General features: G+C 38.2%; 1 protein-coding gene across 6 annotated transcripts in view; it reads left to right on the forward strand.

The window, feature by feature from the left end:
* Positions 1-24,525, forward strand: part of ADAMTSL1 (ADAMTS like 1) — a 393,783-nt gene that overhangs the window by 289,171 nt on the left and 80,087 nt on the right. For all 6 annotated transcript variants that reach the window (XM_027634671.1, XM_027634670.1, XM_027634672.1 and 3 more), the window contains 4 exons: positions 476-623; positions 4,568-4,652; positions 15,291-15,592; positions 20,063-20,192. In XM_027634671.1, coding sequence (XP_027490472.1) covers positions 476-623; positions 4,568-4,652; positions 15,291-15,592; positions 20,063-20,192 — 665 coding nt within the window. The remainder of the gene's footprint in view (positions 1-475; positions 624-4,567; positions 4,653-15,290; positions 15,593-20,062; positions 20,193-24,525) is intronic.

The raw sequence follows: 24,525 nt of genomic DNA on the forward strand, positions 1-24,525 counted from the left end.
TGCAAAAACAAGTGACGCTTAAGAAAGTATCTGTGAGAAGAAAGTGCAAGAGTTTTCCATTCTGGTTAGCACCTTGTTCCAAAAAACCTGAGTGTCACCCTGTTAATCTGTAAGCCCCAATACTTTGTCCAAGCAAAGCAGAGTGGCTCCAGATGAAACTGACGGCGTGTTACTGAGCATATCTAATATGGGACAGATGGCCACAAGCCACGTAGGCAACATTGCAGGAGTGGCACTGCAAGAGAAATCCAATGGCAAAATGTCCAAATCAAGTAAATGTTCAGAGCAAAAAGGTAAAAATTTCTGTCACTTTTATACCATATCCATAACTACCAAATATTATGAATACTTTATGTTCAAGCTTGGGTGTTTCCGCAGCCTGTTTCTTGCTCTCTGATGTACACATAGTTCTGTTGCATATTCCCCTTTCACTCCTATGATGTATCACGCACACCTTTTTTTTTTTTTAATACAGTGCACTGTGACCTGTGGACAAGGACTCAGATACCGTGTAGTCCTTTGCCTTGATCACAGAGGAATGCATACAGGAGGCTGTAGTCCTAAAACAAAGCCACACATAAAAGAGGAATGCGTTGTATCCACTCCTTGCTACAAACCCAGAGGTAATGAGACAGAAGGGTTCTCATAAATTTTTCAGAGCTCTTCAATTTTCAACAGTTTTGTGTTGTTGCTGGCATCACTGTTTCTACCTGCACTGAGTTATGTTTTGCACCTGTCTGTTCCTGTGCCTGCTAGCAACTTGAGTGAGTACTGACCTATTCCTCTTTCTTAAAAGCTTTGGGCTTTTCATTGTTAATTTGTGGTTCAGCAGACCAAGCAGTATAATTTTGACCCTATTGTGAGCAGGTGTGACTTCACTGTTTGTGTCTGAGCTAAATTTGCCCTGTATTTTAAAATAAATTGAATATATAAATAATGCCTATAATGCCTTATAAATGTAACCATAATTACCAAAGTGGCTCTTCATAACTTGGAGCTTGAAATAGGTCAGAAGCAAACGTAATCTCCTCACAAGGTCCCTCTTACTAGCTAGGCTGTAAAATTTGTCAGACTGCTAGGTTTAAAACATTTTATAACAAGGAGTATGCACAATCTGTATAGAAATATTTTTTTACTTGGGCCTCAGACAGATAGTAATACTGAGGTAAGTCCCTCGCGTTTGATGAAAGAAGAAGAAAATATTTCTGCAGTTGTTTGGAGGTTCTTATGGGATGGGAATATTATAAAGAGTCCTGGAGACGTGGTTGGATTAGTGGCAGTGACTAGGTGCAGCAGATGAATGTATTTGACCATTCCATGGGATTATGCATGTGTACAGCTCTATCATTACCACCTCTGTGTGTGTATGCTGACTAATGTATGGAAAATTTTGGGCTACAGTGATGCAGGTGAACTTAATTTTCCTAAATTGGAGACTTGAACTCTACCATAAGAAGAAAACAATTCCTGGGGAAAAAAAAAAAAAATTGCTATCCTGAAACATATTAAGAGCACCTTTTATGAAGCTCCATGAAATAAGATTGACCCGTGACTTCATACTATTCCAAGATGGAGCAGTGAAATTTGGAGTTTTAATTTCTGCACTTGGTGGCTAATGATGGGCACACTTGCCAAGTTTCAAGATTCCAGTTTATCTGGACCATAAGAATCCACTGTGTCTGCCAGCCACCAGAATGGTGAAACCCAGACATAGGATCTCTGGGGACCCTATGGGTATGGCAATGGGTATGTTTGCACTATATTTTACCGACCAACATGAGCTCACTCCATCCGCCTTCCAAGATGTAACAAAAAAAGGCAAAAAAGGCCCTGTGATTGTGTTAGCATGACTCTGAGCATCATACAGAGGATCAGGGACTTTCAGCTCGTCCAGTTAGCTGCTTTATGGGGCTTTATAGATTTATGGTGTTCAGAACACAGGTAATGCAAGATCTGGTCAGCCTGTATCGTACAGTCTAAGCAAAATGCAGTAAGACAAAAAAAAAATCATATGTTGGAAACCACCCACTACTGACTTCTGCATAGGGAACCTGAGAAGGGTGCAAGACTAGCTAGGAAAGCTTTGCTTGCCTGCGTCTCTCAAGAAGTATCTTCCAATGGGACTTGTCTGAGAATAAAGTAAATTACTATTTCCTGGAAGTCCACCCTTACAAGAGCATGGCATCTTTACCCAGGGCAAACTCTCTGCTGCCCTTTGCAGCACATACATCATTAATTTATGATTGTAGGCAGTTATTTCCCTCTTCCATTTTTTCACATGGGATGGAAAGTCCCTTGCGAAGCATACTGGCTTGCCTTGGTTTAGCTTTCCTCTTCATCTTTGTTCTGCAACACTCTCGCAGTTCTCCCTGTAGTAATGCAAGTGGTAATGTTCGAATACCCATGTAACTGTAACATGAAGGCTGAATAGTGCTTTCAGAAGAGTTGGACCGCACAGTATCCAGAGGTGTGTTCCAATGCAAATTATTCTGTTTATAAACTGGAGGTTTGTCCTTTTTATTTCACACATCTAGAGTTAAAAATTTAGAGCAGTAGAGATAGCAAAGTGCCTCTTGTCTATTGACTGTTTTAATAATTAGCCTGCTTTTGCCTTCTGCAGCTGTATTAACGCAAAGCAGAAAACAATCTTCCTGACTGAAGTAGCAAGGCAAAAAATATGGACGTCTCTCTTCTTTTTATACATTGGGCTAAAAAGACATTAAAGATAAATAGTTCATATAATTTATTTCATTTTAGTTTATTCAAACACTAAGGCACTTTATCTTGCACCAATAATGGGGAAAACCAGGATATCACTGGATTAAGTAATGATTTTCAGTTTTAATAGGGAAAGTGTATTCATCTGATACGACTTTCTGTATAATATAGGATTTAAGTGTTTTTACTGGTAGTGTTTTATGAAAAAAGAGATTTTACTTTAATTTCCAAGGGTAAAAATTCCTCCTTAGCTTATGCTAGAAGTGCTTTTTGTTTATTTTTCTGTCAAAGCAGAACAACATCAACATTTCTAATCCTCTAACAAATTTTACAGTGCAAATGATAATTAACTACACCTCTAAAATAAAGAAAAGTTATTTGAAAAGTCACATAACAGGCAGAAGTACACAAGAGCTTCTGCTTTTTAAAAGCACTTCCATCAAAGCAAAAAAGCACAGAAGTGAGATTTGGTTTTCCAAAACCCATAAAATAAACTGCAGAACATATAAGTAGAAATATCTCCGACATATTTTAGATGACAAATGTGGTAAAATACAGATTAAACTAAGAGCTATGCTGGCAAATATTCATCCTTAAATGACTCTAATAAATATGTTAGAGTAAGAGCTTGGCATGCTGTTTCTAAAATAGAGGCATAAAAACTCTGTTACTGTCCCTTTTTATCTCAGTTAATAACGTGCTCCAAGGAAATTTGCATGACTAAAGTTCCAGTAGCTGTAAAGTCAAGTTGTAAGTTGTCATTCCTCTATGATACAACTGACAGGTGGAAAATTTCATGTGTACATGTGAAATGTTCATTGTTATGCACAGAGAGTCACAGAAAATTCCTAACTATTCTGAATGACATTAACCTACTTCTGTTGGTGAGTATAAATCCATCATTATATAAACCCAAAAGGCTCAGGTGATTTGTGAGTGACAAATAGATTTGGTCCTGCTCAGTGATCTGTCTCACCGCCTTTTATTTGTGCTTTTCCCCTAATCCAAGCCCATGTTTTGTTGAAATGCAGAGCTCCTTCTCAAATTACAGTGCCGATTTGATGTTGCTTTATATCCTTGTAGAGCTAAAACAGCTCCACTGCTTTCAGCTCAATTACTCCACTTTAACATTGCATGAAAGTGGAATTGGGGTTGCAAAGCAACATGGCCCTACATTCCCCACAGCAGACCAGCTCATTACATTGCGCACACATCCTGGAGGACAAGAAAAGCAGCCCCCCTGTTTTCCATCAGAAATGACAGAAAAAGTATCAAGCACATTTTTTTAAATCCACATAGCTGATGAACTGATAAAGTTGAAAAGCACAGATGGGCCATTTTATTAAGGTTTTTCTGTGGCATCACTCATCCAGCCAGGGTTTTCTTCCTTTTTGTAATCTACCAAACCGAAGCTTAACATGTCTTCTGAAGTTCCGAAATTTAAAGGTAGACACACGGATGTTACACATTTTGTCTTTGCAGTATAATGGAGACCTATTACACTTGCAAGACTCCCTCCAAAAAGTACTTTCCAAAGTGCCTACTTATACAGTCCAGTTGTAAGGTCTGAAAGGTGACTTCATTTGCCTTTCTGGCTTTAGGTCACCATAGCCCTTCTTCCTGTAACACTGAAATATCTGGCCATATAGTCTTGTAAGCATTATAGTCCAGGTAGTGGAAGAGTTTCTTTCTTCTGCTCTCATTTCTCTCTTTCTTCTTTGTACTCAGCCTCCATGTGTGTGAAGTCACACGCGCATCATATGCAAGGTTGATGAGAGCAGGGAGGCTGTCACACATAATAGTGTTACTGCATGCTTCCTATTTTCATGTGCTTGTGCTTGCTTCATAGAGAAACTTCCTGTGGAAGCAAAGTTGCCATGGTATAAGCAGGCTCAAGAGCTGGAGGAAGGAACAGCTGTATCTGAAGAACCATCGTAAGTCTTAAAAATTTGCTTACAGCAGATTCTCATTATGTGATCCCAAGAAATTGTGAATGCTCCCTCTCTGAAGGTGTTCAGGCAGGCCAAGTTGGATAGGGCTTATAGAAACCTGGTCTAGGGGTAGGTGGCATGGTGAAACCATGGCAGGGGGTTTAAACTAGAGGCTCTCTAAGGTCCCTTTCAACCCAAAACATTCTGTGATGAATCTCTGTGGAAGTCTGGGGCTTGTGCAGAACTAACACAGTCTCTTAGAGTGTAAAGGCCAAACCCAACCCTGTGGAACTCATTGGTATTAAGGCTGTATCACACTTAGGTGTGAAGAGACAGATGTCAAGAGGTGAATGCAGATTCAATTTAAGCAAATATATACGTGTTTTATTTAAGGTCATTTACAAGAATATTATAATAAGAGCCTATCTACCTAAGTAGTTGTGTGTTATCCATTACCGCTGTGTCTTCACAACTCAGCACCTTTCTGTATTTTCTCAATCACCCCATGAAGTTAGAGGTGAAACAAAGCAGCTAATGATAATTACCTCTTGCCTCTTCCCCCGGAGAAAGGCGTGGTAACAGGAAAAAAAAAGAAAAGAATTAATTTTAGCAGAAAATAAACTAGAAACCTGTGGTGTGTACCACACAAACCTCTAGCAATGAGGCTCAGAAATTAAAAACATACTCTGATGATTATGTTTTGGAATTTTTTTTTCTGAAACTGTGTTCACAGCTTTAATAAATATCCAGTTCCTCATGTCTGAGCACATGGCATTTTTTATTGCAGTTGCAGCTGTGTATTAGACTAAAAAACATTGGGTTTTATGCAATATAACAGTTATATATATATGTATATATATATAACAGTGGTATATATAACTGTTATGCAGTTTTGGCATGGTTAATCTGCGTTTAAGTAATTTGAAACTGGAACACTGAAAGAGAGCTAGAGACATACATAATAAGTCCCTCAAAATAAAAGAAAAATTATCCAGCTGCTATATGTATACATGCATACATGCATATAGACAAATATATGTATCTACATAGATTTATACACACATATACACATACAAATATACACATTAATATGTCTTTATATATATATATATTAGTAACAGCTATCACATATAGTATAATGAGATGTTTAACTCTTTCCAGAGTTCCATAGATGTTATATGTTGATTCATTTAGAGTCAAAGCCTAGAAACTTTGGTATTTGTGAATATGCTAATTTTTAATTTGTAAAGTGCAGTTTATTTTCTTGAGATTTTCTTGTGACTATTCTAAATCACTTAGCTAAATGTACGTTTACCAAACTGTAAATAAACCTTTAAAACATACATGAATTAGAATTCATACTGATGGGCTGTTATGTGGTCGTATCTGGAATAATTTGTTACACTAAGAAATTTTTTTATAGATTTTGTGAACAAGGTTGATTGCACTGTAGAAAAAGAGTGTAGTTGTAACTACGTATATATATTTGAGTATATGTAGCTTTAAATATTAACAAGTAGGTATTTGTAGAAAATAGGTATAATCTGCAGGGAAAAATGAAGAGGCTTTTGTTTATCAAAATATGTATTTTAATAAAGTATTCTGGAAAACTTTATGGGTATATTACTTGTGATATTAAAACAGACCTTGGGAGATCTAAAGATAAAGGTGTTTAAGAACTTAAAATTGTTTTCAAGAGCAGCTGTGACACCTCCTGATTTTATAGGTCACTGCTCTGCTGCAGTACATGCCCAGTCCCATAAAAACACTATCTTTTTTACCCCATCTAATGCAAGACTTCAGTGGTACCAGTGGAACATCAACATATCCATGCAGTGGGGCACAATCCAGACTCGATTCAGTCTGCCATAGGGTGACATTTTGTATATTTGTTTTCTCCCTGCAAGGCACAACTCTAGGAGCATTTCTAATCTTTATTTTAGGCTAATGAGAAATCTTCTTGACATAAATGAAATTCAAGTACAGATTTTTATATGTGTTGACTAACACGAAAAAGGGCACAAAGTCAGGGTCTTTACACAAACTTTCCCAAAGCTCAGAGATGCCTTGAGTTTAGTTTGGAATGGTTTTTAGTGATAAGGCATGAGAGAAAACCAAATAAAACCTTTGAAAATTTAAGCTGAAAGAACCATCCATGCAATCCCCACCTGTATACTGTAACAGCCAGAATATCTATACTGTAACAGCTAGAATATCTAATCTGTTTCAGCAATCTTCACCAGTGAACTTCCACTTAAAATTGGTTTCAATGCCTCAGTATTAATAGTTTTTTTTCATTAATGTCTAACTTTAAACAGTTATTCATTTTAGATCCTGGTCATTAGATTGAAAAACTGTATGTAACAATATTAAAAAGGAGACAAAACATTCAGAATGCACCAAGATACAAGCAAATATCAACTTCAGTGCCAGCTTTATGGCATCACTTCTCATTTAGCTGTGTAGGGATTTTTAGCTATGTAGGTGAAGAACAAGGTAAATTCCATGATAGTGTACCTTTTGGTCTGTGCTCCTGCAGCTACGCAGAGACAAACTATAATACTCCATGGCCTACCAATCTGACAGATGTCAGACTACCACCCACATATTTTGGCCGATAAATGATCGGTCCATGATGTAGGTATATGGTAGTTTGAGGGTTGGAACAGCTAAGAGTTTTTTAATGTTGGATCAAGCACTACCTAGTGTAAGACTGTGTGATGGGGCCAGCTATTTTGTTGACTGTAGATTTGACTAAGAAAAATGCGACTCTCAACTTCTTATTGTCTTACACTTGAGCATGTTGCAGTGTGTTTGCTGTAAATATTTCAGAAAATATACTGGGGTTATAGAAAAGAATTTTCGTTATTGGTTTCCCCTCCTCTAAGAAAGCCATTTCTTTCCTCTGATCCGGTCTAGCAGAGCTGACTGAGCAGTGTTTGAGGAAGGAGTCGAGCTGGGCAGCCAGAATGAGCCCATACTCTTTCACTCAGCAGAGAGGGAACGATGGGTAGAGGAGGGGCAGCATGGAGGGTATGGGTAAAGCTGTGGGGGAGAGGGAACAGCAGATGGCCTCTGGTGGTATGGTAAGCCAGGTGCTGAAGAGGCAGAATTGTGTTCATTAGTGTGTTTACTTGAAGTTGCAATAATGGAAGTTTCTTCAGAGAAGCTACGCTTATGTAATTTTCCTGTTCACTCTGCATTGGTGCAATAATAACTAATTTTGTGACCCCACTTAAGCAGACATCAGCCAGGATTCATTCTTTTCCCACACTTTATCTGAGGCTGTTCCAAAGCTTTCTTATGCCACCAGGTCGCTGACTGCCCCCATTCTCATCTACAGACAGGATCATTATTTGTAGCCAGTAGACCACTCTTCTCCTGCTACTGTGACCCTTTCTTCCTTATCATTCCTCAGGCAGAGAAAATAAACCTCATCAAAAAACAACTCTATTGTCCTGCTTAACGTTTATATTTAATTAGAAGTTTAAGAGCTAAAACTGAAACTTTTCAACATATTTCTTCTATGCATTAAGTCCTTATATTTGTGAATCTCTGTATTACTATCTTCTGACTTTTTTGACTTTCTATTGAATATGATTTTTGTTATGAAATATGCCGTGATTTATAAAGCTACAGTATTTCTTTTATACTATCACTTCACCTGTAATTTGTGATAATTCTCTGATGTGTGCTGCTAAAGCACCAGATGTCTCAGTTTTATTCCATCTGTGCGTAGTGCCTTCCATTATTTATATCTTCAGGAATTTCTAAATCAAGCAAGTTTTACAGTTGAATTTTGTCTGTATATGTCTATCTGTCAGTTGCCTTCCTCTTCTCTCGGTAATATCTGAATTTATTCCTGTTAACTGATTTTGACAGAAGTATAAAGTTACCACAGAGAATTTTACTCCTTAGTCAAACTTGGTTGATACTCTCCAGGAAATTCGGTCAAACTATTTTCCACGTGTCACTGAACTAAATGACTGAGTAGAAGACTGACACCCTACAATTCCACAGCTGAAAGAAAGGTTTTTAAAGGAGTTTCAGTCCTTAACACATAGCAGAGAATCCATTTGGGCACTTCAAATATAAATCTATGTTAAGTAGTTCTTCATTGGTTCTACTGCTCAGAGAATTAATCACAACCAGTTCAGCCACTTGAAGACTAGAGGGAATAGTTATGTTTGTGTTGTCTGACCTACTGCACTCCTAGATGGGATCAATTAAATATTAATTGCTGACAGAATTACTATGAAATACTCTATCTTGGTGAGAAAGTGTTGTAATCCATGTCATGACAAAGGTTTAAGGTGAGAAGGCCTTGCTGTCCTGTGTTGATGTACATGTTTTCCTCCTGTTGCTATCTGTCTCTGAAGTGACCATTCAGCAGGCCTTGGATCAGTGGTAGAGGGTTTCTTTAAAGATTTCTGCCTCTAACACTTGAAAAATGCTTTTGTATATTAACACTATATCCAGCTTTTAACATACTGCCATAAATAACCCTTGTGCTGGCCATAAAAAAAAAGAAGGTGGGGGAGGACAAGGTAGAGGGCAAACAATAGTATCTGGATGCCAGATGACACCATCATAGTGATGGGGCCACTTCAGTGAAAAAAAGAGAAATTCCTGGCATGTATCTGTGGGGGTGAAAAAACCCTCAGGGAACTAGATGTGGACAGAGAGGGCAGTGTGGCAGGGACACCCAATATCTCTTTTAACTTTGCAGTAGGTATTTATGTTTCCAAAGACACATAAGCTATTTTATTTTGATTTTCCTTGTTGAACAATTTCCATCATGATCTTTGTACCTGATTCACAGGTCATAAGTTCAAAACTTCCTACTAAGGCTTTACTTTAAAGCATGTTATGATTGTTGGATTACCAAAAAAAAGGTAGTGAGAACATAAAGCTATAACAACTACTAGGCTTGTCCAGTTCAGAGTCATGCAGCGAAGAGGAAGAAGAAAGTTTAGGGAAACTTCTTCATATTAAGATCTAATGGCAAAACATTAAACTGTATATATGGTTGGTCAAAGGGAAGATCAGCAATGCAGCAGCCTCACATTAGATAATGCTTTCGATCTACTCATTCAAGGACCTATAGATACAGTCACAACTACTTAGGATTTATGTGTAATAAATATACAGGACAGAAGCAGTTATCTTCCCTGAGCAGAAAGGCAGAGTGAACGAAGGGGGCCAACAGCACAGAATAATTAGACACAAAGGTGAAGGAAAAGATCATATTCAAACTAAACTTAAGAGAAACTGTAGAGAACAGAATGTAGTTACTCTGACTGGAATTGGACCTATGTAGCTGACTCCAGTGCCGTTACTCTTACACAGCCCTGAGATTTTGTTGATGACCTCCATTTCACTTCTAACAATGGCACCAGCAGGTATCCATTGCTGTATGAGAGCATCCTATGGTGCTGCCCACACCTTAAGATCTGTGGAAAGGTGGCCTCTCCTGGAAGAAAAGGGCAGGTTTGCATTTCAGCTCAAGATAAGGAGTCTGGAAGTCTGAGCTCAGTTCCTGGTTCTATCACAGAAAGTTCTGAAGCCTTTGAAGAAGGCACTGAACATTTTATTTCACCATTAATATCTGATTTTAGATACCTTAATAGATGAGTGTCTGTGCCCTGGAATACTCAGTCTTACTGGTTTGTGCATCTCTTTAAACCTCAGACTTTATCTAAGCCATGGATTTACCCAGAGATGGATTAAAAAAAAAAAAAGGGGCAAGCCACGCAAAAAACCATTAAACAACAAAAATTATGGCAATATGTAATTATGTAGCAGTGAAGAAAATGAGCTATTTTTCACCATAGGTCAAACCACATCAGTCTATAGATACTTCTTTTTCTTCATAACACACATTGGAGGAACATATGTTGCTATATTGAGGGGAATATACACCAGTCCTTAGCTGTGCCCAGAATTTGAAGGAAAAAATATCATTGCCTTGAGACTATGTACTGCCATTCTCATTGCTGTTCTCAGCTTAAATGTTGACATTACTTTTGCTGATTCTGTATACAAGTGATAATTGCATAGCACATTTTAGTCTGCAAAATCTGGATTTTTAAATAAATACTGTAAAATAAATTCCAATTATATAATGTAAAGGTTTTTTTAACACTAGACACAGTGTTATCTGAAAGGGGCATTCATGTGAACATGAATAATAGTTTATAAAAGTGTGAATAGTCCTTGCAAAATTGAGCTTGGCAAGCAGTATGTACCCAGTGTTCTTGTGTGGGTGAAATTCTGTAGACAACTTTTATTCATTTATACTTGCAGGTCTGTTGGATGTGCAGCCTGAAGGCTGGACTGTTGTGTGTTTCGCAGTCTCCATATTTTGTATTGAATGCTTTACATACAAAGATAATAAGTTGGTTTTGCTATCATATTAAAATTTCCTTAAAATATACAGTGATTGTAGCATACTAGAAAAGCAATGAGCCAAAACCAGCTCAACACAACACCTGCAGGAGTCCATTGATATCAGTGTCATTACATTTCCTTTCTTCATATTTCTAGAACACATTATGCAGCCCATCAGAGGCTAATGTGAATATGACAAATGGTGCCACAGTCCCTTCAGCTGAACACAATCTTGTATAGATTCTGAAACCTCAACAGCTAACAAGAAACCACTGAAATATATAGAATGCCTCTTTTAAATCCAGAACTCACTATTTTTCAAGAGGGTTCATATCATGGGAATAGGTTGCTGGTCCATCACTGTAGAATGCCCACAGGCCAAAGAAACAAGTACAGGCATTTGTGTACAAGCAACACCAATTTTTCACACCTAATTTTCTTTAGAGAGTTTTCCACCTTCTATTCCAACTCTCTACCTTCTCCAGGCTGAGAGCACTGCCACCCATGGAGATGCCCATGTAGGCAGGGGGTGACAGGCAGAGGGGCCATTCAGCCATTCCACGTCTGGGTGCCATAATGTAGTCAGTGTTCCAGCAGTTGAGTAACAGCAGACATGATCAAGTCAGTCATAACCAAGCAAGGTCATGATTTTCCCTCCTCTCAGCTTTCACTTCTCTACCTCGCACTGATCTCTCTAAAACAGGAGCAACAGATTCCTCTGTAAAATATTCATCAGAGCTCTCAGAACACACTTGCTTCCGTATTTTTTCTTTATGGGAGAAGCATGTTGCCATTTCTGCTCTGAGTAATAAAAGAAGATGATCTTTGATTCAATGGCAACACTGTGATGTATGGCAAGAGATAGGAAATACTCAATATATCTCTGAGGAAAGAGGCACCTTTTTATTTTTCGTTTGTACAGCTGTTAACACAATTGGATTCTGCCTGACAACTAACTACTACTGTCACATTACTACAACGAGTTATTGTCTTTGTCAAATTTACTAGGGATATTATTATACAGACGATTATTACAGTGGGATTTAATGAAACAGTATGTAATGACAAATGAAACACCTCCATCATTTCCCATTTTCTAAAAAACTACTTCTCATTAAATTTGTTCCACTACTTCCATTTTCCAAGTAGGGGTTAGCATACAGAAATGCACAGTGCTGTGCAGTGGATGATGAGCTATATGTGGAACAAATAACTCTAAATCCATGGAACTGTCCCCTTCTTATTCACATACTTTTTGTGGTTTGTGCTCACCATTTGGCAACGTTTATCATTAATGACAACACAAAGATACTTGAAAGCTTTTGTAATTTCCTGGGTTTAGGACGATGGAAAATTCAGAAACATTGTATATTTATATTATTCGTTTGCATTACATAAATATTCCATTTCTAATGACAAGTACTATATGGAGATTTTTTTTTTGTGGGGTTTTCTTGAGTTTCCCCTCTTTTTCTCTGCTTTTAACTCTCTTGATTTTAACAATTCTGTCTTTAACACCCAACAGTTATATTCAAATGAAATTATGTTTCCAAAATTATCACTTGAAATGTAGAAACTGAGCCTAGATAGCTGAATAAAATATTTCCTGAAGGTATTCGCATTTTCATTATGAGTTGCTGACTAGGGTGAAATAATACAACGTGTGACATTTATAGATCAAGCCTCATTTCAACAAGGATCCAGACTACTTTTAGCGATGTTCTTACTTTCCTTTTGTGTCCTCTCTTTTTTGTTCCTTTGTTTGTATATGTGATATGTGTCATGTGTAAATATTCTGAGTATTTGAGGTATCTCTGGTTTTCTAAATGAGTAATTTTAATACCTTGCAAAGGTATTAAAAATACCTCTTTGTTTGGAATACAACAGGTCTTCAACAAAGCACAGTTAGACAACAATTCACAATGTTCAAAAATATAAGGAAGACAGCTTCTGATGAAGACTGATGAAAACGAGGGCTTTTTTTTGGTTTTTTATATCTTGATTAGGATTTCTACCTCTTAGTCAGTCAGGTTGAGAAGCTATGTATTTTAACTAATCAAAATATCTGTCACAGTGGCTGGGATGAGCCATTTAATCTCTGACAGGAGATTTTCCACATCAGAGAGCAGTTGCACAGTTTTAGAGAAAGCAAGATGAGTGGCCCACCTATACTCTTAAAGAATATAATCCTTTCAAAATCCTTTCTTGTTTCATCTTTGAAATAAGACTGAAAATGTCTCAAGAGGAGAAAACGGGAATCACTTTGCATCATTAGTTTCTCAAAGGCTTTGCTTGTGAAAAAAAATTTGCAGTCTTTGTAGCAGCATGAAAAATAATTTTAAAAGTTACAATAATATCTACAGTTTATTTCTTTCCTTTCTATTGCTTCCTGTGTATAGTTCTAGGAGTGAATGTCAGGGTTGTAACAAGATGTTATAAAGACACACAAAAAGTGAGTAAAGAGATAGATGCACACTCTCTACTGAAGCAGACTGTGCTGTTCCAGTCAGGGGTCCTGGTATATGTGTGCTGGGAAAGCACCAAGTACCATTTTAGGTTTGGGATTTTTTTTTAACTTCAGAGTAAAGGGTAAGTCCTTTTGTCAATTAAAGAAAGGCAGTGAATGAAAAAGAGAAGTGTGTAAAATTACTTCCAAAGATGCTGATCACAAAACTAAATTTTTTTTTTCTTCCTGTCAAGCTGTTTGTGGGATCCCAAGGTGAGAAATGAGTTTCCTATAGCCACAAGTAGCTCAGATCATAGAAGAGACAGATGTGTATTGCCTTCAGCTGTAGGCAAACCTGTCAAAGTCTGGTGTGGTTTACTGAAATAAAGCCCAAAGGGAGAGGAATACTGTCAGTGATAGCAAGATTTCAATTGAAAATACATCCCCTGTGATTTATTTGATTAATTTAGCTAATGTATATGTTTTCTGTCAGACAGTAGACCCTAGCAGAAAAAGCTTTTGGTTCATTAGATTAGTACTAAAAAATATCGGTGAAGAAAACAACTTACTGAATTTGCAGGAGCTAGCACTTAACTGCTAAAGGGAAAGCAATATCAACAGGGATTGTTCCTGTAAGGTTTGGTGAGAATCAGTGCCAGATTCAACTATTTGCTTTTCTATTCTAACCCTTAAAGTGTGACTACAACCGCTGTCTTAGAATTTGCCCAGGTCAGAAAGTTTGGAAGAATGGCCAATGGAGAAGGCAAGACAGTCAGATAAAGCTATCTGAATTACCCTGTATTCATTATTTTAGTGCTCTCATACCACTAACATCAGGTATCTAAGAATAAATGCAGGTTGTGGAGTGCCCAGAAACTACATTTTCCAGATAGATTTAGGAATCAGCAGTGTTCAGCATGAGCTTAGCAAAACACAGCGTGTTGCATTACTGCAATGAGGTAGTAATGATGTGATATAGAGTTGAATGTGAATCTCATGTTTGATGTAACTTTGAGCAAAATGCTAGGTCAATTTTCAGCACTGACATTGAAAAAGCAATGACAACACAGAAAAATTAAGAAATTATTCCATTATTGAAGAAAACAACAAAAAATGGAATTCAGTCTGTTTGTTTATTGTAATGACAGCGGCAGGGTGATTATACTAAAGTATATAGAGACTTTCAGAAGCAAAACTTCGGAGCATGTAAGGATTACTAATCAGTGAGAGAAACCAAAGAAATCCACAATAGGAGTGGAATGAGAGGAAAATTAAGTGTCCTAGGGAAATAAAACAGACAAACAAACAAAAAACAGCTAAAGAATTTATGAATTCTTTACCTTTTACTAGCTTCAAATTAAGACTTCAAAATAGTTACTGTGATACAGGAACAATAATTGAAATTATTTTCCATGTAATACCACAATTACCTGACAACAGCAGCCTGTTCAGTATTTACTAGTGAAAAAATTATGATAACAACTAAAGATGATCTAGGTTGAATACTTGCAAAAGGTAGCTAGTTGAATCATGATGCACCTTGGGAGATTGCTGGATGCCTTGCACTGAGATATTTTAGGATCAAAGCAGGTGCTCAAAGGGTTTGTCTTTCTTGGATATAAGGAGACCCGCCACTGAGTTGTCAACAGCATGTCATAGCTTCTATGTGTATTTTATAATATCCCTCTGATGCAGTGAAGCATTTTTTTCCTCATTAAACAAAATCTTGCCTGGACAGAGCTGTACTGCATTTGGTTCCCTGAATGTATGTGGACATAACTTGCCTTGCTCTCTTCCTCTCGCAGGTTTATTCCTGAGGCTTGGTCCACCTGTAGTGTCACCTGTGGAGTAGGCAGCCAGGTGCGGCTTGTGAAATGTCAAGTGCTCCTCTCTTTCTCTCAGTCTGTGGCTGACTTGCCCATCGATGAATGTGAAGGTCCCAAACCTGTGTCTCAGAGAGCCTGTTACAGTGGTCCCTGCAGTGGGGAGGCAACTGAGTACACCTCAGAGGAGACTGAGTTTCCGTATGGCAGCTTGCAGGAGTTTGATGAGCTCTATGACTGGGAATATGAAGGCTTTACAGAGTGTTCAGAGTCCTGTGGAGGAGGTAGGTGCAAAATGTTTCTATGCTGGATTTGCTTTCCCTCTTCAAGTGTGTGCTTTGCAATTAATACCCACGGACATGGTGCTTTGCTATGGCTATTTAGAATCATAGAATCATCAAGGTTGGAAAAAAGACTTTAGGATGATCAAGTTCAACCATATTTGAAAAGGCATGGATAAAAACTGTAAAAAACCCCATACACACAACATATTTCAGCCCAGGACTTTTGGGCCCTTTTGGGCTCAGACTGTCACCAGGAATGATCAATGTTTCCTGTATCAGCTGATCTCTCAAAAGGCACTCACCCAGAAAAGCTGAATGTTAAAGGGGTCTGGTGATGCAGACTAACAATCACATGTCATTTTTATTTTTTATCTCTTGAGTTCTTCTGTGCGAGTACAAACATATGGAAATAAATTGTCCTCCTATAGCAGATGAAAGAAATTATTGATCTTTTAAGGGCTCAGCTGTCCCCTAACTCCTATCACTAAGTGACATCAGTTCAAATCACAGTGCAAAGGGAAACATATGGCAAAAAAGGCACTAATGGTATGATAGTCTGAAAGTAGCAGGCTTGACACTTTGAGTTTCTCAAAATCAATCAAGGTCTCAGGTTCCATATGTTATAGACTATATTAACACACTCTTCTCTGATATCCTTTTTTCCCCATGATTTTGTCTCTCTAATTCTCAGAAATATGTTCACTCCAATATTTTTTTAAGTTTAACCTAAATTTTTCCATCTGCTATCTTTTTATATTACAAGTTTTGGGCTATTTGAGAAAGGTGTACTATACATAAATACAGAATATGTACTGTAGAACTGAAAACAAGTCAGTGTTTTATTAGTGGCTAATAGTGTGATCTGTACAGATTCACTGGGAATCAGTTACAATCTTGAAAAACACAATTAGTAGAAAATATTGCAAAGGTTTTCTGTGTTTACTTTTAGTTTGTTAATGGTAGTCAATGTTTGCAGCAGTTCACAGAGAGCTGTCAGACCACTGACACTTTTGCTTTGTTTCTTACACAAAAAACATGTATACTAGATGGTGACAAACACTGATTTTACAGGAGTATATGTTATATATTGAAATTACTAGTGAGAAGTAACAATTTGTCACACTTTTACCGTGACTATCCAAACCTGAATAGTTCCTAGAAATATCTTCTTTACATGAAGTAATTTCTTTGATTATAGAGATTGTGTGTGTATTTTTCAAATGTAACTCACAGACACTGATTTGAGAGAGATATTTTTCTTAATAAATTTAATCTCTTCCAATTGTCAGCAAAAATTTTCATCCGAGATTTCTTTTTGTCTAACATCAACTCCAAACTTTCCAGATTAACAGATGCTAAGTCAGGTATTTTTGTAGCCATAGGTGCAAAACTGGTCAAATTAATTTTATTGCTTTTGGAGTCAGGGAGATGAAATACGATAGCTGCAGAACTAACCTTTCACCTCCTAGAAGCAGCAAACCAAGGGAATGAGTTAGTCATTTAGTCTGCTGTTAGTGGCTTCATTTCCTAGAGCTGTCATCAAATATCATATAACAGTTATTCTATTCTGGTAGATATACACATAGAAATTCTCATTTGATGGTATTTTGAAAGAGAAACTACCTAGATTATACACTTTTATACTGTGATTTCCTTTTGACAACTGATTTCTTTTTTTCAGGGAAAACTATTTTAAAGAGATAGCTGTTCTGATAATATTGTGCAGTAAATAATGTCTCAAATTCAGTTACTTGGTAAATGAACTTCCTGAAGTTCATTTACCTTTTTAAATATCTCTATGGAGATAATACTGTGGAACTTCTAATGTATAATCAAAGGTTTTTATATTCTCTCAATGTTTGTTTAAAGCTTATAACCATTTGCTACATTGACTGTTCGAATAGAGGGACAGTTGTTATCAATATGCTGAGACACACTCAGTGTGAGATTCAAGAGGAAGCTGAAGAAAGTGATTCTGAGCAGATTTTTTGCTACTGGAGTCAACCAGATTTTTTTATTTTTTTTTCCACTCCAGTTCCTGGCACAAGCTGTTTGAACCAAAAACTGTCAATACATACTCTAGCCACCACATTCACACAAGAACCTTTTTCTTTCATGCCTATGCTGTCAGGCAAGTTTGCTGGTCCTACCAGTACCTTTCAAAGGTAAAAGGAAATTTTAAGGAGCGGGGTAGAATGCTTGTAGTATAGACAAAAATTATTGGAATTACAATCAGAGATGACTTAAATGACAGATATAAGCATGGGGAATGAACTTACTGGGAGGTTTAGGGCTGGTTGAATACTGCAAAGTGAAGAGCAGTAGTATCAGAGTTTGGCTATATGAATTTGATAAAACAAAACCATCAGCCTAAGAGAGAAAATGTTGAATTCAGTCACATTCAGTCACTTTTCAGTAGTCAGCATTGAAACAGACAATGGAAAATTGTTAAGATAATTGATAATAATTTATCAAGACCTTGTTAGTGACATGCTTCAGGGAGGAGAAATTGAAGATGTGGAACTACACTCAGTTAACAAAATTTTGGTGTGAGAAGAAAATACAGAAGATGAGTGAGCTGTATACCTAGCAAACAGAATAATGTTACTGGCATGTGTCAGGACTGGGTGGTTTCTTTCCCCAGAAATTAGAAAAGCACTTTCATAGTTTCCATACCTCTGGATCAGCAGTCCTTCTCTCCTGGTTTCATCAGATTAGTCTTGCTGTCAGGCCTGCACAAATATTCCATGCAAAATAGAGACCAGTAATTTGGACATGGTGCCGTTTCCCATCAGATAGAGAATGACATCTGTTCTTACAGCCAGGACAAGTCTATTCTGGAGAATCCATATGCCTCTGTTTGCACAATATTATAACATACTCACAGAAAAATGATTGAGCTGGAAAGATAATGAACATGACAGAGTAGTGACCATCTTGTTCATATATATAAATTTCATTTATATCTTTTCATACAAATAAATCACTACCATTTGCTGTATTATTTTAATAGCGTATCCTTTTTACAATTTTTCTCAAGTCTTTTGGGTGATGACTGGAGTAGCAAAACAGCTTGAAAATATGGGGTAACCTTGTAAGGAAGGAAACTCACAACAGTATTGGTTGACTGCAGGGACTTTGGTAATTTTGATGTTGATGTCCATGTCCAAAATATCAAACTTCTTTCTTTTCTTTAGTACCTCAGATGCAGTGGAGACACTGCCTAGCCTTTGTCAGAGACATGAGCTAAATAGGTTTACACACACAGGAGCCAAAAAAATTGCCTAACATGCCACTTTTCTGTGGACCTCAGCCTGTACTGAGATTAAAGGGAGTGAATCCATGAGTAATTTCAGGAGCATAGGAACTATGGTCAGCTGCAGCACTTTGGTTCTATTGAATAATATGATATCATTGTTTGTCTAATGACATGTGTGCTGGCATTAGAAACAGCAAAAGGTATTGTCAGCTCTGTGACACTGCTCTTGGAACTGTTCAAGCTCTTACAGAACTCCTTTTTTTTGTGTCTTAAAAAAATTGTGAGATGTTTCGGAAAACTAATTCTTGGGTTTGAGAAGATAAAGTAATTGTTATGAGTTCAGCTAATATTTTCCTAACTCAGGAAGCAGGAATGAATGTAAAAAGCATACCTTCACTTTGTTTGAACCCCTCTGGATTAGATCCCCACAGATCCCACTTTCCCCAGGGGAAGTAGATCCTCTCTCACCAAGACCTCTTCCCTATGGCATGTTATGTTGCAATCCCTGATTTTCTACCTTTCTAACCTTGTGATTAAAAAAAACCCTGTAATATTCCTACTCATAGGAAAAGTGAAACAGAGTAACTAGTATGCCAAAGAGTACCTAAGGAATTTGGAATTACCAAGGAATTCCTGAGTTAAAATGTAATCACTAAATCTTCCAGTTTCTCTCTTAGTCCCAACAGCTACCTTTGTTCTTTTCTAGCTCTCAGATACATCCTGCGGGTTTGCGTCTTTAGGTTTAGGTGCAGGTCCGTGGATGAAGAAAAATAACTGAGAACTGCTGAATTGTCTGGCCATGTTTTACTTTACTTTTGCACTTAAAGCAATCATACTGTTGCCTAAAATAAGCATAGTGAAGCCAAGGCCATCTTCACACGTTAGCCTACTTGTACTGACAAATAAAGTGCCTCATCGCACTCTTAGGGAAAAAATAAGTCACTAGAGAGCACTAGACAATTTTCTGTCCAGAGAAGGTAAGTGGTGAATGAACTCATGGAATTTTCACTGCAATTGAGAAACCTTTCAGAGACACTAAAAGCAGTAACAAGTCTACAGCTGGGGCTGCAGCCCAAGAGCTGCCAATGCTGGGTGTGAGGATCACTTTCCCCACACACTGCAGCCCTGCTGGCCCTATTGGACCGACCTCTGTCCTCGGCTGCCCCTGCAGGTGTGGAGAGCTGGCTGTGACCATGCTTTGTTGTGTGCAGGTGTCCAGGAGGCTGTGGTGACCTGTCTGAACAAACAAACCAGGGAGACTGCAGATGAGACACTGTGTGTAACCAGCCGCCGTCCTCCACAGCTGCTGAAAGCCTGTAGTGTGGACCCCTGCCCCCCAAGGTAGGCTTCTTATGTAGTATCACCAGGCACATGGGGTTTTTTTCCAGATTTAAGAGATGTGATCATTGATGAAATTGAGAAACAAATCTTTAAGTTCCCCATGAATCTGAGACCTCTGGGGACAGGGATGCTTAGATCTGGGCTTTTCTGAAGTGACTCCTGAAGTGCAGGAGTAAAACACGCAGATGAGAGCCTGAGATGGCTCCCTAGGTTGCACTACCACAGACTCAGCTGTCTGGGCTCAGCAGATCCATGTTGCTGCCCTGGGGCTTCTCTTCGCTGACATGAAGTGAGTGGAGGTGATGTGAGTAAGTAAAACTCTGCTGCTTGTATGGTGCAGCAAATCTGTGCAGCCATGTCACTGTCATTATCACAGGTGATGATACCAGGGCCAGGGTTCTTTGGCCTGGACATCACTTAATGGATTTGGAGGAATCCATGGCAAAAGCAAAATAAATACACATGTGGGAGTGATTGTATAGTCTAGTATGTTGCCCAGAGCCTTTTAAATAACATTAGCAATACAAAAAAAAAGGAATTTTAAGTTGTACCCCCACACTCTATGGTCTTTCAATCTGGAGGCACACTGTGCCTCAAGCATGCTCTTTCTTAGACTGCAGGGTGCTTACAGTCATATTGACCAGGAAGTACAAAGCAGCAGTAACTTCAAACTTCAGACTGCTTGCCTATTCAGGTTCTTCAAGCAGTTTGTGGATTGGCCTAATACCCAGAGTTTTGTGAAGTTTAAGGAGATTTTTCCAACCTCCTCTCTCAGAACAGATTTTGCAGAACCTGTTCCTCCCTAGCCTCAGGCAGCTTCCACAATTATGACCCTAAAAATACCAGATCTTTGTTTGCAGAAATTCACATCTGTGCCCTCTACAATAGAAAATAGGTGTCATGAGGTTCTTGGGGTTTGTTTAAATGGGGTCTGTCAAGTCTTCAAGATGTACTGTATACATGTTGTCTTTTTTCCCAGCTGTACACAGGTGTATTTACACTCTTGTAATACTGCAGCAGATTTGAAATACATTGGTTTATAATTTTGGACTATTTAAAACACTCAGGTATCCAGGTGGTAGATATTGTTTGGAGTGTATATGGATAGGTGTATGTATGTTTATAATACAGCAGGCTACACAGAGGTATGTCTTTATGAACAATAGTGGATTTTTGGTAGGCAAAAAAGGTTCACATTAAAAATCAAAGATGGCATCAAATACGTCCAGAACAAAAGAAGAACAAGGTCAGAAATAAGTTTGGTTGGATGATCAGGATTTTGAGTCTGTGACAAGCAGAGCCAAATAGGCTGACACTTTTCACCAAAGCATTACATGAATTGCTTATGAGGATATTGCAACACTGACTTTGTTAAATTATCTTTATTGCTGGAAATAACACACAAATATTATATAAGTGTTTGAAAATAACTTTGTAGGTGGAACTCTTGTGGTAATTGATAGGTGCAGTGTCACTGGAGCTGAGAGTGAATGGTAGAAGATTGATCAGCCAGTGATTCTGACATGGAAAATAAATACTCAGTGGTTAAGAAAAAATGAAACACACTTATGTAGTATTTATGTGAATTACTGTTTCAGTTTAAAGAGACTGAAGTGTTTTGCTAAAGAGGATGAGTTATGAGGTAGACTAACATCCTCTCTCTCAGCAATCGTAAATCTGAAATTAAGGAAGTATGGAAAAAGGAAGAAATAACAACCCTTTATTAAAGAATATATGGATATTGGCAAAAGCACAAAAGAACACAAAACCAACTAAACAATAATCCTGTACCCAAAAGTCGCCTTCAAAAGGAAACAGTCTGATACTTCTCTGTCCTCTAGCGCGATTCTAATCACAGTCGGCAGGGGGCGCTGTTGGATCACTGGAGGAGCAGAGCCTGCAGTTGCTCAGTGTTGGTCGGCAAGGGGCGCTGTTGGGCTCTGGCAGTTGCTGCATGAGGCCCTGGAGCAGGAGAAGCCAAAAATGGAGATTTTCCCCTGCACACCGAGGAGGGGGAGGGGAAAAAGGGGAAAGGAGGACAGTTTCTTTCCCATGAAACTCACGATGTCTGTGGCTGGCTGTGGTTGGGACTCCCCCCTTTCCTCGCTGAGCACAAGCTCTCCGATGGAATCTGAGCAGGTCCGGCTGGGGACAGAGCAGACCGTAGGCAAGCCAAGGCCAGAGAACAGCCAGATGACCAGGTCGAGAGCAAAACGGCCTCAGAGCTTTTCCAGCACACACCTTGCCTCCATCAAGGCAAAAAGTGAAATACTCCTTTCCAAGGACAGGAGGGGAGAAAAACTCCTCCCCCCAGCCCCCCCTACACACACCCTAGCCTTAGAGAGGGCCGTCAGGCTGGAATGTAGTTCTTCCAGCCAGCTCCTTTGTGTAGGTCAATCACCAAGGCAAAAAAACTGTCCTCCACATTCAACATCCCTCCCCCCATTGCGGCAGGGGAAAGAAAATTCCCATTTGGTTTTTTAGAACAAGTAAACCCATGACAATTACTTATAAAAGTAATCTGATTGTGTGAATACTTCTTGAATTCATCTGTGTGGTAATTCATAGCACTATGGTAACCTTCCTACCAGAGTGGAGCTAATTTAAAGCAACCTTGGGCATGTATTTCACTCCATGGATTACAAGATGATCATACTGTAGGTGAGAATCAGCCTGTGAAGCAGAGATGAAAGGAGATTGATTGATGCAGACGGGAAGACTAAGAACCTTAGTCGAAGGTTCGCTAAGAACCATCTCTAGGGCTGCAATTGAGAAAAGGGGAAATGACTCTATTCCCTGTATATACAACTCCTCTCCTCAAGCCCCCTCAATCTGGAGGAAATCACCTGTCTGCAGAGATTAAAATGGCACAGGATTAACAGCAGGTATTCTGAAAAATGGCTCCTCTGCTAAGAACAAGGAGGCCTGAAGATTCTTGCAAGGAGGCCTGCAGGCAGTGTGACTAATGGAAAGAAAGGCAAGAAGACAAGTTTATGTGTCTCCCAGGCATGCTGTGACAGGATAACTCCCTTATTTTGTGCAAGCTTCTGAGGTGCTATGGCTACTAGTAACGCTGTATTAAATACAATGCTATATTAAATAGGTTTCACAGAATATTCTGAGTTGGAAGAAACCTACAAGGATCAAGTTCAACTCTTACATTTTTGGCCCATACAGGGATCAAACCTATGACCTTGGTAAATCAATAGTATGAGTGTATACAGATTTTTTCTTTATAATCATTAATTAACACAGCCTTAACACCTAAAAAAAAAAAAGGCTTTGGGGCTTTCTAGTTCAAAAAATCTTGGTCCAGGTGTCTGATGGAAATTTAGACTAAAATCCTGTCCTTATAAATGCTGATGAAGGCATTTCTACTCACTAACAAGTCTAAAAAATTGTGATACACTGTGGCTGTGAACTTAGATCTCTTTATAGGAGTTTCCAAAATCTGCAAACCATTGATACTTTCCAGAGGTCTTGCTGATTACTTATAGGGAGAGCTGGCTAGTCTCATAGTGTTGGCTCTTCTCTCTGTTTTCCAGCTGCTAAAGTGCATAAGCAGAAACTAAAAATATAAAAAACCCACTTTCTTAGAATGTTCTTGATCTGTAAGTGACTGTTGGAGCATACAGTTGTTGTGGGTAGAGGAGGCAGCCTCAGGAAAAGGCAACTGAAATGGTGATGAATGTCTTGGTAGACAAGGAACTGTTGTCCACAGCTTGAAGAAAAAGCTGAGAATTCTTGCTCAAGAGACCAATAATTCCATCCTGATATATTTATAGAAATTATTCCAGTGGCATTTCTTGAACGTAAACAGCCCAGCATGCTTAGAATTTGATGCTTATGTCTAGAATTTAATACTGTTCAAGATCTTGTTTAGCTTAAGAGGGAGAACATTTAAATATTAGAACTTCAAAGCTTAATGTTGCTTCTGCTACAGACATTTTTGTTTACATGTGACATTTTCTGTAGCCTCTCAAAAAATTAGTCATGTAAGCCATAAACAATTGTTTTAATATAGAATAATAATTAATGAACAATTGTTTTAATATAGATAAACAAATATAGATAAAAAAATATGTTTTAATACAGATAAACAAAAGCATTGAACCAGAGAATCTCAGCAGCCTTTCTGGATGCATCAGAAGGCATGCACCCCAAGACAAATACCATAGAAGTAGTCAGCAAAGAGTAACTTCATCCTGGTTTTGTTTAATCATTCTTTGGACCCTTTAGAAGAATGATACTAAAGGGATCTGCACTGTTACTGTTCATTTTGCTCCCTACTGGGAATAAACTAGAAGACTTCATTACTCACTTAGTACTTTAT

Source organism: Corapipo altera, unplaced genomic scaffold (genome assembly GCF_003945725.1).
Source record: "Corapipo altera isolate COAL_440 unplaced genomic scaffold, ASM394572v1 61411, whole genome shotgun sequence".
NCBI lineage: Eukaryota > Metazoa > Chordata > Aves > Passeriformes > Pipridae > Corapipo > Corapipo altera.